Source organism: Eumetopias jubatus, unplaced genomic scaffold (assembly GCF_037043125.1).
Source record: "Eumetopias jubatus isolate StellerSeaLion01/CBP00866 unplaced genomic scaffold, mEumJub1_p1.0 scaffold_8, whole genome shotgun sequence".
Lineage (NCBI taxonomy): Eukaryota > Metazoa > Chordata > Mammalia > Carnivora > Otariidae > Eumetopias > Eumetopias jubatus.
In genome coordinates this window covers 84,827,464-84,847,349 of record NW_028274814.1, presented here as the reverse complement: position 1 = coordinate 84,847,349, position 19,886 = coordinate 84,827,464, and the positions used below count along the sequence as shown (strand labels likewise).

Genomic DNA, 19,886 nt, shown 5'->3' with positions numbered 1-19,886 from the left:
CTTCTCCCTCTCACTAGATGCAACTATTTATTTCCTTCCCCCTTTACCACTCTCTTCCACCACGCCTCTGGAGTGTCAACACAGATCTAACCTTCCTCCATATTTCTCCTGGTTCTGCCCTGTCCTCACCTCCTCCTCCCTCTCCACCCAGAGAAAGCCCCGCCCTTCCCTCCTCCCTCCCCACCCCAGTCTGTCACACAGGGACATCACCCTACAGCAGTTCAGGCTGTGGTTCGCAGGAAGCATACATTGGCTTTTTGATTCGTGCTAGTTCCCAGCTCACAGTTTAGGAGGATCTAACACCAGCCTTCACGTGAAGGGGGAACCAAGGGCAGTGAGGAGCTGGGTGGTCCCAGCTTTGGAGCCCTGCCAGCTGGACATGGGTAAGTATGAGGACCGGCCCCCGGGGAAGGCCTGAAGGATGCCTACCTCCCTCCCTGGCTGACTCAGCAGGGGTGGGGCCTAACCTTTGCTCTTTTGGGGGGTGAAGAAGGGAACACGGGTCTATAGGGGCACAGGGCTCAGGTGGTGAGTCTGCGGACCAAGGGATCAAGAGCACTGACAAGCTCCGGTTCCCAGGAAGAGCCTGAGACTCTGCACCTTAGGTGGAGGCTTCCCCCCCCACCTCACCGTCCCACCCCACGCCCCAACCCCTTGCTCCTCCCCGTTTAAGCTGCTGAAATTCAAGTAATGTTTTACAGTATTCACTGCTAGCCTCCCCCCAAAAAGTAAAACCCACTTTTTGTTGCGTTGGAGGATTTTTAAGGTGCCCCTCCTCCCCTTATTTTCTCCCAGGCCTTTTAAGTCCCTGTCTTCTCTCCTCCCCCACCGCGACCCACCACCAGGTGGGGGCTGCACTGAGCAGCTGCTTCCTGTTGCCCCAGAGGTTGCTGCAAGGCTGGTGGTGGTTGGGGGAAAAGTGAAATAAAGCCGATTCTCACGGTCCCACAGCAGTCCCACTAGGGTTGCTACTGGCGGCCCCCCAAGCTCCAGTCACTAACACCGAGTGAGAAACAGGATTGAGGTTGAAAGGCCTAGGAGGTCTTCGCCCTCGTGGCTCCCTGATTCCAGAGGCTTTTAAACTTGGGTAGTGCTGGGGGAAGGAGGCTGTGCCTTTCCACAGCTGTAGGGAATGGGGCCTTGTGGAGCTGAAAACCAGGGAACCTGTTCGCCTAGCAGGGTCGCTGTGCGTTACCCCCAGCAGCCGCGGCCTTCCTCCGGCACCCCCACTCCTCCTTGGCGTCCTTGGGACTCTTCTTTGTGAGGAGATCTTTGCCGGAGTCCCGAGAGCGCGGGCGGAGCTCTCTTCCAAGTCCTGCAGTTCGGACCCACCACCCTCCCCCACTTCACCAGAGAAGTTTGTCGTCTTCCTGGGATCTCCTCTCTTCCTCCATCTGGGATCCTTCCTGGTTCTGGCCCCTAGGAGACGCCACCCGCTTCCCCCTCCCCCAGCGGATTCTTCGCGATAACCTTACCCAAGCGCTTGTCCCTACCCCAGTAGTTCCTGCCCCTTTAAGTGCCACCCCCCACCCCCTCCAACACTCCGCCGGCGGCCCAGGGCTGGGGGAGGAGGCGCCGCCGCCACCCGGCTCGGGCCACCTGCACCGCCGCCGCCGCCCGCGGCCCGGCCCTGCTCCAGGTGAGGCCCGGCACCCCCGCCCCGGACCAGAGTCCCCGGGCAGGGCCGCTCCTGTGGTCCCCTGCCCCGGGGATACCCGCTGCCCGAGACTCAGGATCTGACTCTCCCCCTGCGGGAGCTGCCCTTCCTCTCTCCCCCGCACTATCTACTCGCCCATTTCTCCCCTGTCCTCTGCGACCGGAATCCGGAGGCTTCTCACGCCTCTCCGCCAACCTCTCCCGAGTACCCCTCCCATTCTAGACCCAGGATCTCCCCCTCCCCCGCGCCTTCCTCGCCAGAAAATTCTCCCGCGGTCTGGGTTTCGCCTCCTCCCCTCTGGATCCAGAGCTTTCCCACGCCATCCTAACCTCCAATGGGAGGGGGAATAACCGCCACCCCAACTCCTCTCCCTTCCCCGTAGTAAGTGGGGGTTGGAGGTTTAGCATAGCCTATAGACACTTTCGGGCCTTGCTCCGTTTAGACCTTCAAGTTCAACTAAGCCCCATCTAAAGCTTCTCTGTAGCTCTCACCCCACCCCACCTCTCCTGGAGTTTGGGGGTCAGACCTCAGCACCCGCTGAGCAGCCCTGGTCGGAAAGCCCCTCTTCTTGGACCTGGGGTGGGCCGGTCCAGCTTAGGAACACTCCTACTCCAGAGTCAGGGAATGGAGCGGGGAGGGGGGCACACCCAGAATCTTGTGATTCTGGGCTTAAGGGTCTGTTGGGAGATAGTGGGTGAGGGGCTGGAACTCAGCCTCTAAAGGTGTTAGGGTGCTGGGAGAAGAGAGGGAATCTTAACCTTCTCTGCTCAGATGCAAAGGGGGTCCCCACTCCTGAGGCCTTTGTCCTGCTGTCGCATCTAAGACTACCATGGAGAAGCTCATTGGGGAGTTTGAAACAGGTCTGTGGGTGAATCTGAGGGGGCACATACCAACTTGGAGAGGAGGAGGGTTTATGGTCCTTTTGATGTGTTATAGGAGAATCTAGCCTCCCCAAAATATAGAGGGGGAGGAGGCTATTTTGGAGGAACCTGGAGAGGGAAGGGAGCAAGTTGGAATGGTTAGGGGGTTGAGGGATATCTCCCTACTAGACCCTATTAACACTATAAACCATTCAGCCAGGGAGGACAGGGAAAATCTTTAATAATTACCTCACCTCTACTGAGGAATTCCCCCTCCAAGTCCAGCTGTGCCCCTAGCTCTGCCCCTTTTCTCATGCTTTCATCCTTCCCCCTCTCAATCCTCCACTCCAGAATGAGGGGACAGGGTGTCTGGATTTGTTTCAGACTCTTGAGTCATGTTCCATGGCCTGGAAGAGAGCTGAGTGGAGGAGAGGGGTGGTCCGCTGTGGTGTTGGGGGTGAATTCCAGGAGTATCTGGAGGGGGAGAGGGAGGGAGAGTGGGAGGTAAAGGGATGCAAACGAATCCCCTTCTTTCTCCCTTTCTCTTTCTAACCCCCTCCCAGCCCCAGCCATCTGGCTTCAGAGTGGAGCCAGGCACTGTGGCAGCTGACCCCAGAGTCAGGGTGGTGCAGCAGAAACACAGGGAGGGTGAGAAAGGGGGAGCAGGTGCTAATTTCTCTCTTCTCATTTTCTTCATTATCCGCCCACTGGCCTGGCTTGAGAGAGGTTCAGAGTATTCCCTAGATATCCTTCTCACAAGTGGCTGAAAAGATGACCATTTGCCCCTTCTTCCCCTTTCTAGTAGCTTCCTAAAGGGTGATGGGGTGGGTGATTGGCTACATCTGATGGGACTGAGGAATGTTTGGGGACATATGGGGTCAGTCTGCCCTCTGTCGTCTGGATGGGGGGAGAAGCACAGCTGCTGCCTGGGGTGGCTTCTGACTAGAAGTAATACCCAGCTGTTGGGCATATTGACACCCTGCCCTCATCCTTGCTCAAAGAACAAGGAAGATCTCTGGTTAGATGGGATGAGGAGGTGGTCTCCTTCAGGGAGAAAGGTAATTGAAGTCTTTCTGCACCTGATGGGAAGAACGGATCCTGCCCCACTTTCATTTCTAATCCCAGGTGGCCCTCCTATCCAACACCCCTCTTCCCTACCGCTCCTGGCTGGGATAGTCCTAGAGGTTTCCCTGGAGACTAGGCCTTGGGCTCGGAAGGGGTGGGGAGAGTCAGTGGGGCACAGGAGTAACCGGCTCTTCCGGAGCGTAGTGGAGCCAGCGGGTGGGTGTGTGTGGGTGTGTGGTGGTGGGGGAAGGGGCGTGGCTACACCCGTCTGACGGGCGCAGGCTCCTCCCCTGCCTCGCGTCTCTTGACTGGCCAGCTCTACGATTGGGGGCGGGAGGGAGGACGATTATCCCTCATCTGCCCTGGAAAAGGGAACAGAAAAAAGAGATACTAGTTCTTTTCCCTGGCCCTTTAGGAAGCCACTTTCAATCCCTGAGCTCTTCATCTCCCTTTATTATTTTTTATTTTGGAGAAGGTGGGGAATTCCTTAGCTGAAGTTTGCTCGATCCCTGCTTTCTCCAGAAGGAAGGACCCGTATCCCCTGAGTGTGGCCCCCATTTAACTCAGAAACTTAAGGTCAGTAGGCTGTTAGGGTCTTTATTTTTTTCTCAGTGGTGACCTATAGATCTGTTACTTAGGGAGGAGAGAAGGGTTTTGATTTATACCTGTCTTCTCCTTCCCCTGGTAATCTACTTTTCTCAGGAACGGGAGAGAAACCCTTCTAACCCTCTTAGCCTCTTCCTTCTGGCCCACACACTTTAAGGCTTTGCTGAAGCTCGCATCTTCATTAGCTTCTCTGAGCCATTTGTAGTGGGGAGTAGGTCTGTTCGCAAAATTGAGGAAGAGCCCACTCCTCTGTGGAGTAAGGAAATCCAGTCCAGACTGATGTATTTGGCCCTGCCTTGCCCTGTCCCCATCCAGTTTTCAGATTTTCTTCCTCTCCAGACCCCCAAAGGGAAAGGTGTTTGTTGACCCTTCAACCTGCCAGAGTTTCATTATCCACACTCTGTTCCTCTTCCAGAATATTCAGCCTGAGTTTTGCAATTGTTTGTAGAACTGCATCGCATTGAATAGGAATTATCTTGAAGCCTGCAAAGTCTGTTGAGTTACAGACCTGGTTTCTAGTCACATTTTATCCACTATTTGACCTTGAACAAGTCTGTTAACCTCTCTGGGCCTTAATTTCTTCATCTGCCAAACCAGAGCAGGTTGAGCTAGAAATTTTCTAAATTCTAACATTATGTATATAGACACTGTTTTCCATCGTGGGGCCCACAATAGACATTTTAGATGAGAGCCAAACTCTAGTTCTCTGCTAGTTTTTTCTTTCCTGTTCTCAGATTTCACACAGTCATTTAGCCCTATCAAAAAAAGTATTGGGGGGGGCGCCTGGGTGGCTCAGTCGTTAAGCGTCTGCCTTCGGCTCGGGTCATGATCCCAGGGTCCTGGGATCGAGCCCCCCATCGGGCTCCCCGCTCAGCGGGAAGCCTGCTTCTCCCTCTCCCGCTCCCCCTGCCTGTGTTCCCTCCCTCGCTGTGTCTCTCTATGTCAAACAAATAAAAATCTCTTAAAATAAGTATTGGGGTTATAGAATAGGTGGACATTTGGGACATCTTATTTGCTGTGTCAGTTTTGGCTAATCCCCTGCCACTCTGACCAGGTGTAGGCTAAACTCAGGTCTTCCTTGTCCGGTTCCAGAGCCGAGTTTCCTTTTCCTATGCACAGGAATCTTCCCGACCCCCAGAACCCTGCAGATGTCGCTGGGAAAGTGGTGATCCAGCAGGAGGAGGCGGCCCCCACGGGACAGAGGTGAGTGGGCAGCAGATCCTGCAGGCCCTTGCCTTTCTCCACCCCTTTTCAGTACTGAACTTTCTTGACTAACCTTTCCGCTTGTACACTTCCACCTTCTAACTACCCAGCCTGGGAAATAACTGCCCTTGAAATTTTCACCTCCACCTCTAGCCCCACCCCTGTTAGGGGAATGGCACATGCCTTGGTCCTAAAATTTTGGTCTAGTCTTTTAGGGTAACCTTTGGGATCATGACACGCCTTTCAGTTTGCTCCGTGTGAAACAGGACTACCGGCCACAATGAGACTAGGCAGAGGGAGCTGTCGGGTAGGCTAGGGGACACCGCGGCGCTAGGACCCATATCCGGGTCGGGGGAGCGAAGATGCCCGGCGCTAGGACCCGGTGATGGAGGCCGAGGAGGGCGGCTCTCTCTCGGCCGCAGCTTCCCCGCCCCCTCCGGCTTCGGCTCACTCCTCCCCCGCCGGCCATGTTGGCTCCGCTCGGGCCCCGCGGTTGAGCCGCGTCCCCCTCCCCCCTCCCGGACCCCAGACCCCCTCCCCCGCGGTTCCCCTCCCCTCCTGGCGCCCGGAGCGCGGCCATGTGAACCACCCGTCCCCCGGGGAGAGACAAGCCCCGAGCCGGGCTGGACGCCGCCGCCTCAGGTCTGTTGGGTCTGTGGCTGGGGGCCTGAGGGGAGGGAGCCCCGCTTTCATCTGAGGCTTCCCTCAGGGAACAGAGGCTCCGGTGCTGCCAGGAGCCTCGCCTTGGGCGAGAAGCTGACTCGAGCTTATTTCCTGTTAGGACCCAGCCTGGGCGGGGGTCTCCCTGCCCAAGGGGCTGGGAGGAGAAGGGGGCTGGAGGGTCTGCTGAAGACCCGGGCTGGGGCGGCGGGGGCGGGAGGAGCTGTGGAGGCTCCCGGCGACGACGGCGGTGGCGGCGGCGGCGGCGACGACGACGACGACGACGACGAGGAGGAGGCGGAGAAGCCGCCTGGCTGGTGATGACTCCTGTGGGGGACTCGGATGGAATCCCCGGGAGGGGCTCCACCTCCTCGGGTGGGGGTAGGGACTGCCCGAGTGCGAAGGGTGGGTGAGGGGGTTCCCTGGGCGGTTTAAACACTCCGTTTGTGGGGATTGGGGCGATTTGGCAGTGGCGAGTGGAGGTAGAAAGGGTTTCCAGGGGTCTCAGGGTGTCTCCCTCGGTGAGGGGTGCACGTTCTCTTGAGCGTGGCGAGCAGGAGAGGGCCTTGCTGGAGCGGTGCTGTGCGTAGCTTGGGGCCCTCGAGGCTCGGGAGTCTCCCACTCCAGGGAGGAGGTTGATAGGGCTGATGCTGACTCCTTTGGGGGACTGGGCTTTTAGGGGCTGAAGGGAAGAATAAAGAGGGATCCCCTTGCTGGTGATCGGGATCCCCATTTCCGTGGCGGAAAAGATGATCCGGTATCATACCTTTCTTTCCTGATGTTCCCAGTTTTCAGAGGAAAGGCAATGCCAATAGCAGACATCCTTTGTAGGATTTATTGGAGTGCGAGATTTGCATCCTTCGGGGGGCGATGGGGGGGGTAGCTTCCACCTCCATCTGTACACAAACAGCCCCTCCCCCAAGCCTCCTGCAGGAAGTGGCCGGGAAATGGCAGCTGTGCGTTTGCTGCTGCGTCTCTTGTTGTTTTGAAATGTCCATTTTAATCAGATTTGGTTTCATTTTCTGAGGCCTTCTGGGCAAGCTTGGATCCTGCCAACCATGTGGTCTTGGGAGTCCTTTCGTTCGACTTTTTTTTTTTTTTTGTAAACTTCATTTGTCAACTGGAAGTGTAGTCACTGCAGTTGACTCACTGAATCCCCATCTACCTCCCCCCTCCTCCCACTCCAGAGCATCTCTGCCTCCCCGCCTGGATTTTTTTTTTTTTTCCTTGAGCTAGAGGTCATAGAGAAGCAAACTCAGTCATCCACCAGCCCCGCTGTACTTTGAATACTAGTGATGCAAAATCACTGAGCAAAGAGAGCCGCCAGAAAGACTTGGGCTCTTTTGTGGCATGAGAGTGACTTTTTAGGGTTCTGCTTAATATACTCTTTAAGTGTATAACTTTCTGTATTGCAGAGCACCTTGTCAAGTGAGCTTGTGAGATGAAGAAGGGTAGATTCTGAGAAGTGGAAGAAGAGGGAATGGAATTTATGTGTTGGGGTAGGAATGATTTGCAGAGTGAAGGTGATGGGCTTATTCCTCACTGGTGATTCTAGCCTAAGGATAGTCCCGGTGGGAAGCCTGTTAGTTGGTGTAGGGTGCTGGAGGGTTTACCTTCTGCAGAACCAGCTGATGAGAGTTAGCTGTCATGTGACTTTTCATAAAAGACATCTTCTCTGTTACCCTTCTTGGAGAGTGGTGAGCTTTTTCTCCTCTATTCTGCACAGAGTCATGTGTCTAGATTGTCCCTTTCTCCCACCTGATAACTGCAAAAGATTTCTATTATAGTATATAGTGATAGACTGTACTATGTCCCCAGGCACTTTGTTAGACACTGGGTTTGGTTAGAGGAGTTGGCGACAGGATTTTATATTTTGAGAAGTGACATATTGAGATCATTCGGACTATCCTAAAAACTGCTTGCTTAAGGCTGGTGTTTTTATCTTTTTAGTATTTTCCAGTCACAAACCTCCCACCTGAATTGTAGATTCCTAGATTAGATGTCCAGGTAGGAAAAGATGGATGTATTATTATGTGACAGCAGCATCATCACAGTTAAGATAGCATCGTTGCTGTTTTCACTGGAGCTGTTGGGGTTGATATTATGGAAGTAATAAAAACAAGTCCAATGTCATTGTCTTTTTTCTTGTCTCTGCTTGATTGGTTGGTTCTTTTGAGTTGCTTTCTGATAGGGTTGATTTGACACTGATTTTAAGTTCCCCTTTCTTCAGCCTTTGTTTACTAAGTTGGGACCTGACAGAATAGTAAATTGATTTTCCCTGTTGAAGGTTAAGAAAAGTGAAGGAAGGAAAAAGACCACTCTAAAGGAAATAGAAGGTGATTTTGAGAAAGTAGATTTTGATGCAATTTGGTACATGATTAACCAGAAAGCTGAATGAAGCAAACTTTTCCGTGTCCTTCTTGTAAAATGGATGCATTTTTCTATAAGGGCAGTGGATTTCTTAATACTGAGTGTTTTGTTTTTGTTTCCTTCATAAAGGAAATAATTTTGAAGTATAGAGAGAACTACATGGGTTGACCTCAGAGTCAGTCAGAAATCTAGAATGCCCTGAGAGGCTCATCTTGCAGTCTTGTGGTTCTGGAATCAGGTGTTGCCAAGAGAGAAGCAAAGCTTGTTAGGGTGACTGTGTCTTGCTGCCATTGACCTTTCTGATTACCTCTGAAGTGGTTTGCTATATTACATTATTTTACTGTTAAACCGTGTAGAAGTTAGTCCAATAATTGGTATGATGTTTGACCTTTTTTCTGATGTGTACAGTAAGGCAATAATGCCAAAGTTTTTATGTCTTAGGACATAGAATGAAGTATAAAACTCAGGAGGTATTTCCTGGGGCAAATAGTCTTCCTAATTTGTTTCTTGAGATATGGATGTTTTCATATTCCCCACAGCCCAAGAATAATACTTTTATCAGCATAGTTGCAGATGGGTCAGAGGACTTCATTAAAATAATCTCTGCACCCAACATGGGGTTTGAACTCAGGAGCCGGAGATCAAGAGTTGCATGCTCTACTGAGCTAGCCAGGTGCCTCCAGAAGGACTTTTTTTTTTTTTTTAACCAGCTTTTTGGTCCGTATCATTTTGAAATTTATGAAATTCTGCACAATAGAAAACCTATCTTTGATGAGCTCTGGAGATTGTTCTTAGATTGGGTTACTGGCAGTAAAAGTAGCATTGTGTTAATATGTTAATTAGTGTTTTGTCCTTCTAGTTACAGAGAATAATTAAGAGGGCATTTTACAAACTAAAAGGATAATCTAACCTTACCAAAAATTCATCAAAAAACTAAGACATGAGGGTTCTTAAGAGAAAGGTGGTCTCACGCCTTTGGTTTCCTTGGGTTGGACTCTCCATGACCTGTCTCACTAAATGGGACTCTTAACCTGCCTGCTCAGCTCAGGGTTTTTTTGGGGGGGAGGGGGGAATATCTTCTTGAAGGAAAGGGTTGAGTCTTTAAATGTTAGAACTGAAATTCTGAGAAACAGGGCTGAACGAGGGAAATAACCTTGTTACAACCTCTGGAATGTGGCTTTTACTGTCCTATAATTTCAGAGGCATTTCCATTCCTCTGACAGTGAAGTGACTAGTGAGAACTGTGGCAGAAAACCTAATCTAGATCATCATATATCCTTTATTCAGTCAACACATATTTTAAAACCTACTGTGTACCTTGAGTGTTCAGTTAAATCAAGCAAAACATTTTACAAATTTAGAGCTCAAATTTACTGCCCCTTATATTCTTAGTACTTCCTTGTTTCTAGGCCTTGTTTTCTGTAGGGGACAACTGTCTAAAATATGTCAAGATTTGGGGCCTCTCTTCCCTGTAGAAATTGTTACCTCTGTGAAGAATGAAGCTGAGTTTTTGGGTTCTCTGAGCAAAAACCACAACTTTTATTGGATGAGTAAGCTGGTAGTGGCAGAAAAGATAGATTTACTCATTCATTTGTCTAGGTATTTCCTTTGGTTCTTTTTATGTAGTTAGCCCTAAATTAGGTGCTGGACATACAGTGGTACAACATAATATCCAGTTGATGCTGCAGAACCTACACAGTTTGGAAGAAGTAAGAATGGAGAACAATCATCTTTGTGTTCTGAGCAGCCTAGACATGGCAGTTGTCTTTGAGTAGCCCCCCTTAGATTATGTAGTCTTTTTTCATCATTCTCCTACCTCATTGCCCTGACTATGAAAGGGGGTTAAAGAAAGCACATTTTGAGAGAATGAGCCTCAGTCCGTACATGCTGTAGGCTGTCAGAGTTCCAAGGGCAGATTGTTACCAAGGCTGTCAGAATGGGCTGGAGAAGACATGGGTTGGCATTTTGAACTCTGTATTGGTAGAGGAAGACAGCTTAGCCAGGAAGGGATTTTTAGATATAAAATTCAGAACATCTGTGTAACTCCCTCAGGGTGTGGGGATAGGAACTGGGGAATGGGGCAGCTTTTTATTATAGCAAGATTTTTCACTCTTGGCACGAATGATATCTTGAGCCAGGTGATTCTTCATTGTGGTGGGCTCTCTTGTGTATTGCAGGATCATTAGAAACATCTCTAGCTTCTCCTTACTAGATGCCAGTAGCATATACCTTTCAACATTATTAAATGTCCCCAGAGGCAAAATCACCCCTGGTTAGGAACCACTATATGAGAGTATGGTTCATGAATCCAGAGATGAGTAGAGTTGAGAAATATCCTTTGTAATATTCACAGTTATGGAGCTAAAACATAGTGGTATGATTTATTTACTATACAGTAAAATTTGCATTTCCTGTTTCATAAAGATAAACATTTGAAAGCTCTCCCCACCTCTTCCCTCCCCCCTCCCAAATGTAGGAACCTCTCTATTTTTGGAACTTTTGTATACTGTATGGGAAAAATCAACCAAAGAGCTACAGGTACTGCCAAAGTGTCTGGCTGGATGGTTAATGTGTCTTGTCTTTCGGGGGTTAGCGTCAGAAGTCTGAGTGTTAGGATTGGCCAGGGCACCTGCAACAGTGTTGAAATCTGTAATAGTTATTTCAACACTGTGCATTGTCAGCCTTTTTGTGTTAAAACCATGTCACAGGTCCACAGAGTAAGTAGCTCTTCAATTGGGACTGAGAAAAACAGCCTTATTTGGCCATGTGGCAAGGGCTTTACTGCTTCAAGCTTAAGGAGCAATGTCCCTCAATTCTTACAAATGAAGCATAGAGTCTCTTAGGAGATCCATTTACACACTACCGGGAGTGGGCTGGGTACTGGCCTGATTGTTCTTCCTGGTCATAAGAGCTGTCTGCTATTCTGGGGGTTGGGCGCTGACTGATTTCTTTTTTCATTTGGCCAAAATCCTATTAGTTCTAAGGGAGATATTCTCCTTTGCTTTACCTGTTCTCCTTAGTAGGAGGGAGGGCATAGATGGGAGATCATAATTTACCTTCAGGTATTATTGTGAAAAGCATCTTGAGTAGGAAGGTTAAAATGAGATAACCCTGGGTTTATCGCTTAGAATAGCTGTCCACATTTTTGCATTGCCATAAGTGATCCCATAGTTAAGTGCATGTGAAATTAAGAGTCAGGTGTAAGGAAGTGTGGCTGGATTACCCCTAGTTTTTAGTACTGGTAATGGTTTTGGGGTGTGTGTGTGTGTGTGTGTGGTTTTGTTGTTTAAGATTTTATTTATTTGAAAAAAAAAGATTTTATTTATTTGAGAGCGAGAAAGGGGGGAGTGAGGAGGCAGAGGGAGAGAGAGAATCTCAAGCAGACTCTGCTCTGAGTGCCACTCAGGGCTCCATCCCACGATGCTAAGATCATGACCTGAGCCAAAATCAAAAGAGTCAGACGCTTAACTGACTGAGCCACCCAGGCACCCCCAGTAATGGTTTTAAATTATATTTATATTTTGATCTTTTGGGTCTGGTTATCTTTTTATCCTCCCAGGCCCTGGAGGTGGCTACTAAAATTTTTACTAATGATGAAACTGAGGCTCAGCAATGTTAAGTAACTTGTCCAAGGTCACACAGCTAATGGTAGTAGAGCTGGGATTTGAACGTAGAGCCCACTATGTTGTGCTATTTTCACTGCACAAGCACAAAGAGTATTTTATATTTCTAGGAAGCTTCTTGTAAATGAAGTGATTGTGGTTCTGATGACCCTTCAGTAGAGGCTAGTGGGAAAACAGACCTCAGGCACTAGATAACTTCCCATTCCTTTTACTTAACTGATTTCTGTGAGCCATCCATTTATTCTTATTAGTATGTAATTTATGAGACCGGAAATGCTGTGCTTTCCCAGAGTAGCAGAGAGGAGAAGGTCACTAGTTTCCTCATAGATTCAAATAGAAAATGGAAAAATGAACTGTGGCCTGTCATTGAATGGAAGGATATAGTTTGGTGCACATAGGAGAGAAGGTGTATATGTCCCACACACATGGGAGGTGTAGCTGTGCATAAAACTGGGGGAGGGAAGAGGTGGGGATCAGATGAGATTGGCTCTCCAGGAATAGCATTTCTGGGACTTCCGAAATGAATTATTGCATGTCCTCTTTACTCTGTGATGTAAGCTTTGGAAGGAACCTAACTTAGAGGATTAGGGAATGAACTTTCCTCCTTGATGTCTTTCATTTCAGAAGCTTATTATTCCAGGATACTTATTTTTCGGACCCCTTATTACTGAGGAGTGGCCCTTGTAGGAAAATCCTCTGAGATCCTGAGGTCTTTCTCTGTAGAAATCCAGTTTCTTTGATGCTCAGCAGGTTTAGCTCTGCTGCTTATTTTAGAGTGAAGATGGGAAATCAATCGATCCTAAAAACTTTTTCCCCTTATGTCAACAAAATATGAATTGCTTTTGTTTTTTTAATTTCACTTAAAATTGATAAAGGTAAAGAGAGGATATTTAGCCTAGAAAATCTTATAGCTATCAATGTCATAAATACAGAGTTTTATATATATATATATTTTTTTTTAAATTTTATTTATTTGACAGAGAGAGAGAACACAAGCAGAGGGAGCGGTAGAGGGAGAAGCAGGCTTCCCGCAGAGCAGGGAGCCTGGTGCGGGGCATGATCCCAGGACTCTGGGATCATGACCTGAGCCAAAGGCAGACGCTTAACGACGGAGCCACCCAGGCGCCCCAGTTTATATTTCATGTTCGGAACACCTAATGTGTCTAGTTTGTATTATCTAGCATATTTAGGAACATGATTTTTTTTTTAATTTTTTTTAAGATTTTATTTATTTGCGAGAGAGAGAATGAGAGACAGAGAGCATGAGAGGGAGGAGGGTCAGAGGGAGAAGCAGACTCCCTGCTAAGCAGGGAGCCTGATGTGGGACTCGATCCCAGGACTCCAGGATCATGATCTGAGCCGAAGGCAGTTGCTTAACCAACTGAGCCACCCAGGCGCTCCTAGGAACATGATTCTTAAAAACCTTGGGCAGTGGTCATACATTTTCTTAATCTATTTATTTACTTATTTATTTTTATTTTTATTTTTTTAAAGATTTTATTTATTTATTTGAGAGAGAATGAGAGATAGAGAGCACGAGAGGGAAGAGGGTCAGAGGGAGAAGCAGACTCCCTGCTGAGCAGGGAGCCTGATGTGGGACTCGATCCCAGGACTCCAGGATCATGACCTGAGCCGAAGACAGTTGCTTAACCAACTGAGCCACCCAGGCGCTCCTAGGAACATGATTCTTACAAACCTTGGACAGTGGTCATACATTTTCTTAATCTATTTATTTACTTATTTATTTTTATTTTTATTTATTTTTTTTAAGATTTTATTTACTTATTTGAGAGAGAGAGAATGAGAGATAGCATGAGAGGGAAGAGGGTCAGAGGGAGAAGCAGACTCCCCGCTGAGCAGGGAGTCCAGTGCGGGACTCGATCCCGGGACTCCAGGATCATGACCTGAGCCAAAGGCAGTTGCTTAACCAACTGAGCCACCCAGGCGCCCTACTTATTTATTTTTAAAAGATTTTATTTATTTGAGAGAGAGAGTGAACAAGAGAGACAGCACATGCGGGGTTGGGGGGAGGCAGAGGGAGAAGGAGAAGCAGACTCCCCGCTGAGCAGAGAGCCCAATGCAGGGCTAGATCGCAGGACCGTGGGATCATGACCTGGGCCAGAGGCAGACAATTAACCCACTGAGCCACCCAGCCGCCCCTGTTCTTAATGAGTTTATTCATTCTTTAAACAGCTTTACTTCTGATTCTTTTTAAAAAGAGCTTATTTAAAAACATCGTCTAGGTCTTATTGCCTTATCTTGGGAGCTTGATAAAGAAATCTTTTTACCTGAATTCTTCTGCCCTTTTTAAAAACATAGTAACCCAAGGAGTTGCTTTTTCTATATTAAGATCATGTTTCTTACATATCAAATTAGTATGCACTAGTACATCATAAGTTTCTGATTGTTATGTAAGACTTAACCAATAATTCTGGCTTCTGCTTCCTGTGTTTCTTCCCTTTTATCTTTGTCAACTATATTCTGACCAAGGACTTCATTTCTTCTCACTGTATCACCTCATATTCAGGACAGGGTGAAAAGCTTTTTAACTATACTACCCCTCCAAGGAGCCACTACCTTTACAAATGTAAGATGTCCAGCTATTCTTTCCATGACTCTTTTACATTTAAGCTACAAAACCAAAACACTAGGAAGTAATCATAATAGGTATAACAGAATAATATTCCTTGGGACACCCTCTAGTCAGTTTTCCAGCTCTGACATGTTTCTGAGTTGTGTTCTTAGAAAACCATGAAAAAGAATAGAAGTGTTGCTGGATGATTTGAGTTTTGCCATTATGGTCACCTTTCCCAAACGTATTCTTTTCGAATCCCTTTGCCAAGGTAATTGCTATCTTCTTTAGATGCCTAGGGCTATGGATAGGATAACATGAAAATTATTTAACTCAAGTATAATAAAACAAAGCAGCATATGTATCAAATATGCTTTCTCTGCCAATACCCCCATCTCCCATGGCTTCATATCAAAAAGATGGCATTGAGAACCTTCTGTGGCCCATGGGAGTGGGACTCTGGCCTTACCTTGAGGGGAAGGAAAACAAAAAGATGGAAAAGGTTAAATGTTATAATAGAGGGTTAATAATATCATATCTAACATAGAGGGATAATCTGGACTAGAAGTTAAGAGTGTGGGATTTACACAGGGGGACAATTACTCCAGGCTGTAGTGTCATTGCCCAGGTTGCGGGTATATTTCTTCCTCCTCTTCTCTTTTTTCAACCTGTACTTCCCAAAATACCCCCCAAGACATAGGTAGGAGAAGGGTAAGTAGAGGGAAGGGAGGGGGCATTCCCTCTAGAAGATTCCAGGTGATATAACCTTGTTTAACCGCCAGTGTTTTTTTTCCCCTCTCTCTCCCCTCCTACAGAAATGGAGGCAAACGACCATTTTAACTTTACTGGCCTTCCCCCTGCACCTGCTGCCTCAGGACTGAAACCCTCTCCCTCCTCAGGGGAGGGCCTCTACACTAACGGGTCTCCCATGAACTTCCCCCAGCAAGGGAAAAGTGAGTGTGAGGGCCACATGGCCTGGGGAGGGAGTGGGCATCATTCCTTTAGAGCAGGTTGATGGGACAAGATTTGGCTCCCCTCTGGGCTAGCTACCTCACAACAGCTCTTTTTTCCTGCCAGGTGGGTAGGGAGGAAGTAAATTCAGAACTTCAGCTGCTGGAGAGAAACCCAAGTTTCTAAGAATAAATTCTAGGGATTTATGGAAGCAGCACTCTTAGTCTTACTTAGGTAGGAAGGGGTTAGAGAAACATACTGGCCTTTTCATCTTGGCCTGTTCTTCTGTCAGCCCTGTTCCCTGGCTACTGCCAGATAGCTGTGAGGTGGCTTCTGCTTCCGGTACCCACTTTTGGACCTGTGAGAAAAAGGTCCAGCCCTCTGAAAAGCTGTTTTTAAAGGTTAGAGAAGCCAGCCCTAGGATTGGGGGTGGAGGGGTTGGGTGAAGGTTGGGATGTGTTTGCCTTTTAGTTTGTGTAATAGAGAAGAGGGCAGATACTTGAAGTCTGTGCCACCCCTGTCCTTGAGAGTAGGAGAGAGGGACAGAAAGTTTTAATGCTTAACCTAGGTCCCTAGAGAGAAGCATCTATAATTCCAGACGGAAGTATTGCTGCCAGGATCAGGTCTTTTCCTGGATTTGGCTTATCAGTTGCTCTGTACATAGCTCTGCCAAGTACTTCTCTAATCTTTCCTGGATTTCAGGTACTTTATGCTTGGAAGCAGAGAAGCCCAAATGCTTCCTCCTTCCCTACAGCAGAAAAATACTGCCATAGGCTTAGACTTAACCACTTCTCCCTTCTCTTCTCCCTAAGGGAGTTGCAGATAGATAGACGCTCCTTTATTTCACTGGAGGACCCCCTCCCCCTCAGTTTCTTTAGTGTCTTGGTTCCTTTTATTTGAATTGTCCTCCAGTCCAGAGGTTACCATTGGTGTTGAGAACTGAAGTCTGTAGTATTGGTCATGCAGTCATTTCTCCCCTGCAATATTACCCTCCAGTTTCTATGGGGAGGGGCCAAGCCCAGCCTTCTGAGTTGGGATCTTGCTGCTGTGGTGACTGCAGATTCTATTCTTAGCCCAGCACAAAGTGCTGGATCTGCATGTGCCAGTGAGGTGGAGGCTGTCCCTTCTGGTGCCACTGCAGGGCCAAAGGGGCTCTGGGGTAAGGGGGGCCCTGGAGAATTCAGTCATGCCACTCCAAGGGAAGAATTCCTCTAGGGAATGAGGGTGGAGAAGAATGCAAGTCACTGTAGGGAGTCTGCAAGCAGCTTCATTTAAAAAAAATAAAAAGCCCTGAGCATCAGCAGCAGCCAGCTCTCTACTGGGCGCTGCTGTGGTAGGCCAGAAGAGCTCCCCAGCCCCCTACTCAGCAGCCTCAGAAGCAGTTGCTAAGCTTACATCCAGGAGCATCTGGGTTTGGTGTTCCCTGGAGACTGAAAAGCTATAAATACAGCAGAGGGGGAATCCCCCTCCCCTTCACCTTCCCTTTTTCTAGTCAGTGCTGTGCTTTTGGTAGAAGTGATAGAATTTCTTGCGTACATATCTGTAACTGACCCTTTTCCCTCTTTCTCTGCCAGGTTTGAATGGGGATGTGAATGTTAATGGCTTATCTACTGTATCTCACACTACTACTTCAGGGATTTTGAACTCTGCTCCCCACTCCTCCAGCACCTCACACCTCCATCACCCCAGCGTGGCCTATGACTGTCTCTGGAACTACTCACAGTACCCATCTGCCAATCCTGGCAGCAACCTCAAGGACCCACCCCTTCTCTCCCAGTTCTCGGGGGGACAGTACCCACTCAACGGCATCCTTGGGGGCAGCCGGCAACCTTCATCCCCAAGTCACAACACTAACCTTCGGGCTGGGAGCCAAGAGTTCTGGGCCAATGGTACCCAGAGTCCCATGGGGCTTAACTTCGACTCACAGGAACTGTATGATTCCTTTCCTGACCAGAATTTTGAGGTGATGCCCAATGGACCCCCTAGTTTTTTCACCTCCCCGCAGACTTCTCCTATGTTGGGATCCAGCATCCAGACCTTTGCACCCTCCCAGGAAGTAGGCAGTGGTATCCATCCTGATGAGGCGGCAGAAAAGGAGCTGACATCAGTTGTGGCAGAGAATGGCACTGGCTTGGTAGGCAGCCTGGAGCTGGAAGAAGAGCAGCCAGGTATAACTCTGGGTCTGTGAGCTGGGCTGGGAGAGGAAAAATGGGGCTATGGGGGGCAGTGGCTTTTTGAGGTGAGGAAAACTTGTCTTTCCAGCTCTCTGCAGTGGAGGCTGATTTGCATGTTGGTGATTAGCAGAGCCAAGTGGCTGGTGTTTTTGTGGCAGCAGCACCAGCTCGCGAGTGGGAGTGCAAATTATTTCAAGCTCATGCAGAGCTGCTGGCCTGGAGAGGGCAGGTGGGCGAGCCCGAAACAGCCCCAACAGACACCCTACATCGAGAAGGGCTGCTTCCAAAATATACGAAGGGGTTGGGGCATTAGCAGAGGTCATTGAAGCCAATTTGACTTGGCTATGGCAAGGCCAGACTGGGCTGCTAAAGTGAGCTGAGCCCTAGTAGTGATTGGCACCTGAAGGAGGGAAGGAAGCAGGCATAGCATAACATTGCTTGTCTACTCAGTTTCCTGTTGTTGTTGTTGTTGTTGTTGTTGTTGTTAGCATTGGTACATATGACAGTCCCTCTCCTCTTTTTCCTCAAAATTTATAAATGCTTATTTTGGCATTGATTCCAAATATAAGGGTGACCACCCTATAAAATCACAGGATATTTTCTCTGTTTACCACCTGTTCCCACTGGATGGGAACACAGCTGAGAACATGATGGGGTTCTTGTCTCAGACCCTGCTCTCCTTTTCCCTCTCTTTACCTGCTATAGGATTTTATTAGCATTGCTCACTAGAGTATCTTGGTATGATTGGAACCCAGCATAGGACTGAGATTTAGGATTACTGAAGAATGAACATCCCACTAGCAAAGACTGCCTGCCTACTATAGCTGAATGAACCAGTTGAAGGCACTGATTTTGACGTTTGCTCTTTTCTGGGATTTCCTAGAACTGAAGATGTGTGGCTATAATGGCTCTGTCCCTTCTGTGGAATCATTACACCAAGAGGTCTCAGTCTTGGTCCCTGACCCCACAGTGAGCTGCTTAGATGATCCTTCACATCTTCCTGATCAACTGGAAGACACTCCAATCCTCAGTGAAGTCTCTCTGGAGCCCTTCAACCCTCTGGCACCGGGTAGGCTTAGAGGCTGCTCCCTTCAGTTTGTCCATGCAAAAGGTAGCCAGCTTCTATCACCTGGAAGAGATAGTAAACCAGGGAAAGTATTGAGGAATTTGGAGCATTGTGGCCCAAATCCAGATAATCCTGTGGCCGACCAGAGTTTCATCCCACTGGCTGACTAGGCCAACTGCACTCTGAGCTGAATTGGTTCATTTCCCAGGTTCTCTCCCAGTGTTCCTTTTGGCCAGGAGCCCTGGGCTGTAATAAATCACTGGATAAGGACTTATTACCACACAGTTGGGCTGTTTGGGTCTAACTATCTCTAATAGAGATTTCTCTAATAGAAAACTGTTGCCAGTGAACAATTACCTTTTGTCCCACTGAAATATAAGAAAGGCCGATTTTAAGATGGATGCTAGAATTTTGTGTTGATCTTTGGGTTGATATAGAGCCAATGCTTTTCCTTTCATTTCTGCTTCAAGCTTTGACAATCCCTATAGCCTGGTGACTTTACTGTTTCAGGGAGAGAGCTGTAAAATTTCCTTAATTTAATATTAGAAAGAACCTTAACATGATGAGAACTAACTAGAATTGGGATATAGTGAGACCAGTATTTCTTAAATCTTGTTTTCTGATTTTTCCACCTCCTGAAGAGCCAGTGAGTGGAGGACTCTATGGTATAGATGACACGGAGCTGATGGGTGCAGAGGACAAGCTGCCTCTTGAGGACAGCCCTGTGATTTCTGCCCTTGATTGCCCTTCTCTCAATAACGCCACTGCCTTCAGTCTCCTGGCAGATGACAGTCAAACTTCAGCCTCTATCTTTGCCAGCCCCACCTCTCCACCTGTCCTTGGGGAGTCTGTCCTGCAAGGTGAGTGAAGAGAGGTAGGACAGAGTCTTTGGCCTGAGAACAGGTGAGAGAACCAGTTCCATAGTTAGGGTCTTAGGGGTGGGCGCCTTACTGGGAGCTGAGGGAGCTATCGTGGGACTAAAAAAGGCACAGGCTGCTCACTCTGACTTCTGTCTGCCCTGTGCCCAGAACTTGTAGGACTTGGAGTTTGCAGGAAAAAGGAGGCCAAAGGCCTTACTG

General features: G+C 48.3%; 1 protein-coding gene across 7 annotated transcripts in view; it reads left to right on the top strand.

Annotated features, from left to right (window-relative positions):
* Positions 1 to 204: 204 nt before the first annotated feature.
* The window catches only part of BAZ2A (bromodomain adjacent to zinc finger domain 2A), a 34,584-nt gene continuing 14,902 nt past the window's right edge, over positions 205 to 19,886 (top strand). For 2 of the 7 annotated variants that reach the window (XM_028110912.2, XM_028110910.2), the window contains exons 1-5: positions 6,369 to 6,432; positions 15,432 to 15,569; positions 17,142 to 17,735; positions 18,625 to 18,810; positions 19,449 to 19,667. In XM_028110912.2, the coding sequence (XP_027966713.1) occupies positions 6,372 to 6,432; positions 15,432 to 15,569; positions 17,142 to 17,735; positions 18,625 to 18,810; positions 19,449 to 19,667 (1,198 nt within the window). In that variant the 5' untranslated portion in view covers positions 6,369 to 6,371. Of the gene's footprint in view, positions 384 to 5,280; positions 5,392 to 5,930; positions 6,034 to 6,280; positions 6,433 to 15,431; positions 15,570 to 17,141; positions 17,736 to 18,624; positions 18,811 to 19,448; positions 19,668 to 19,886 lie in introns of those variants that run through there. The other 5 variants (XM_028110913.2, XM_088025238.1, XM_028110914.2 and 2 more) reach the window with 5 other exon arrangements.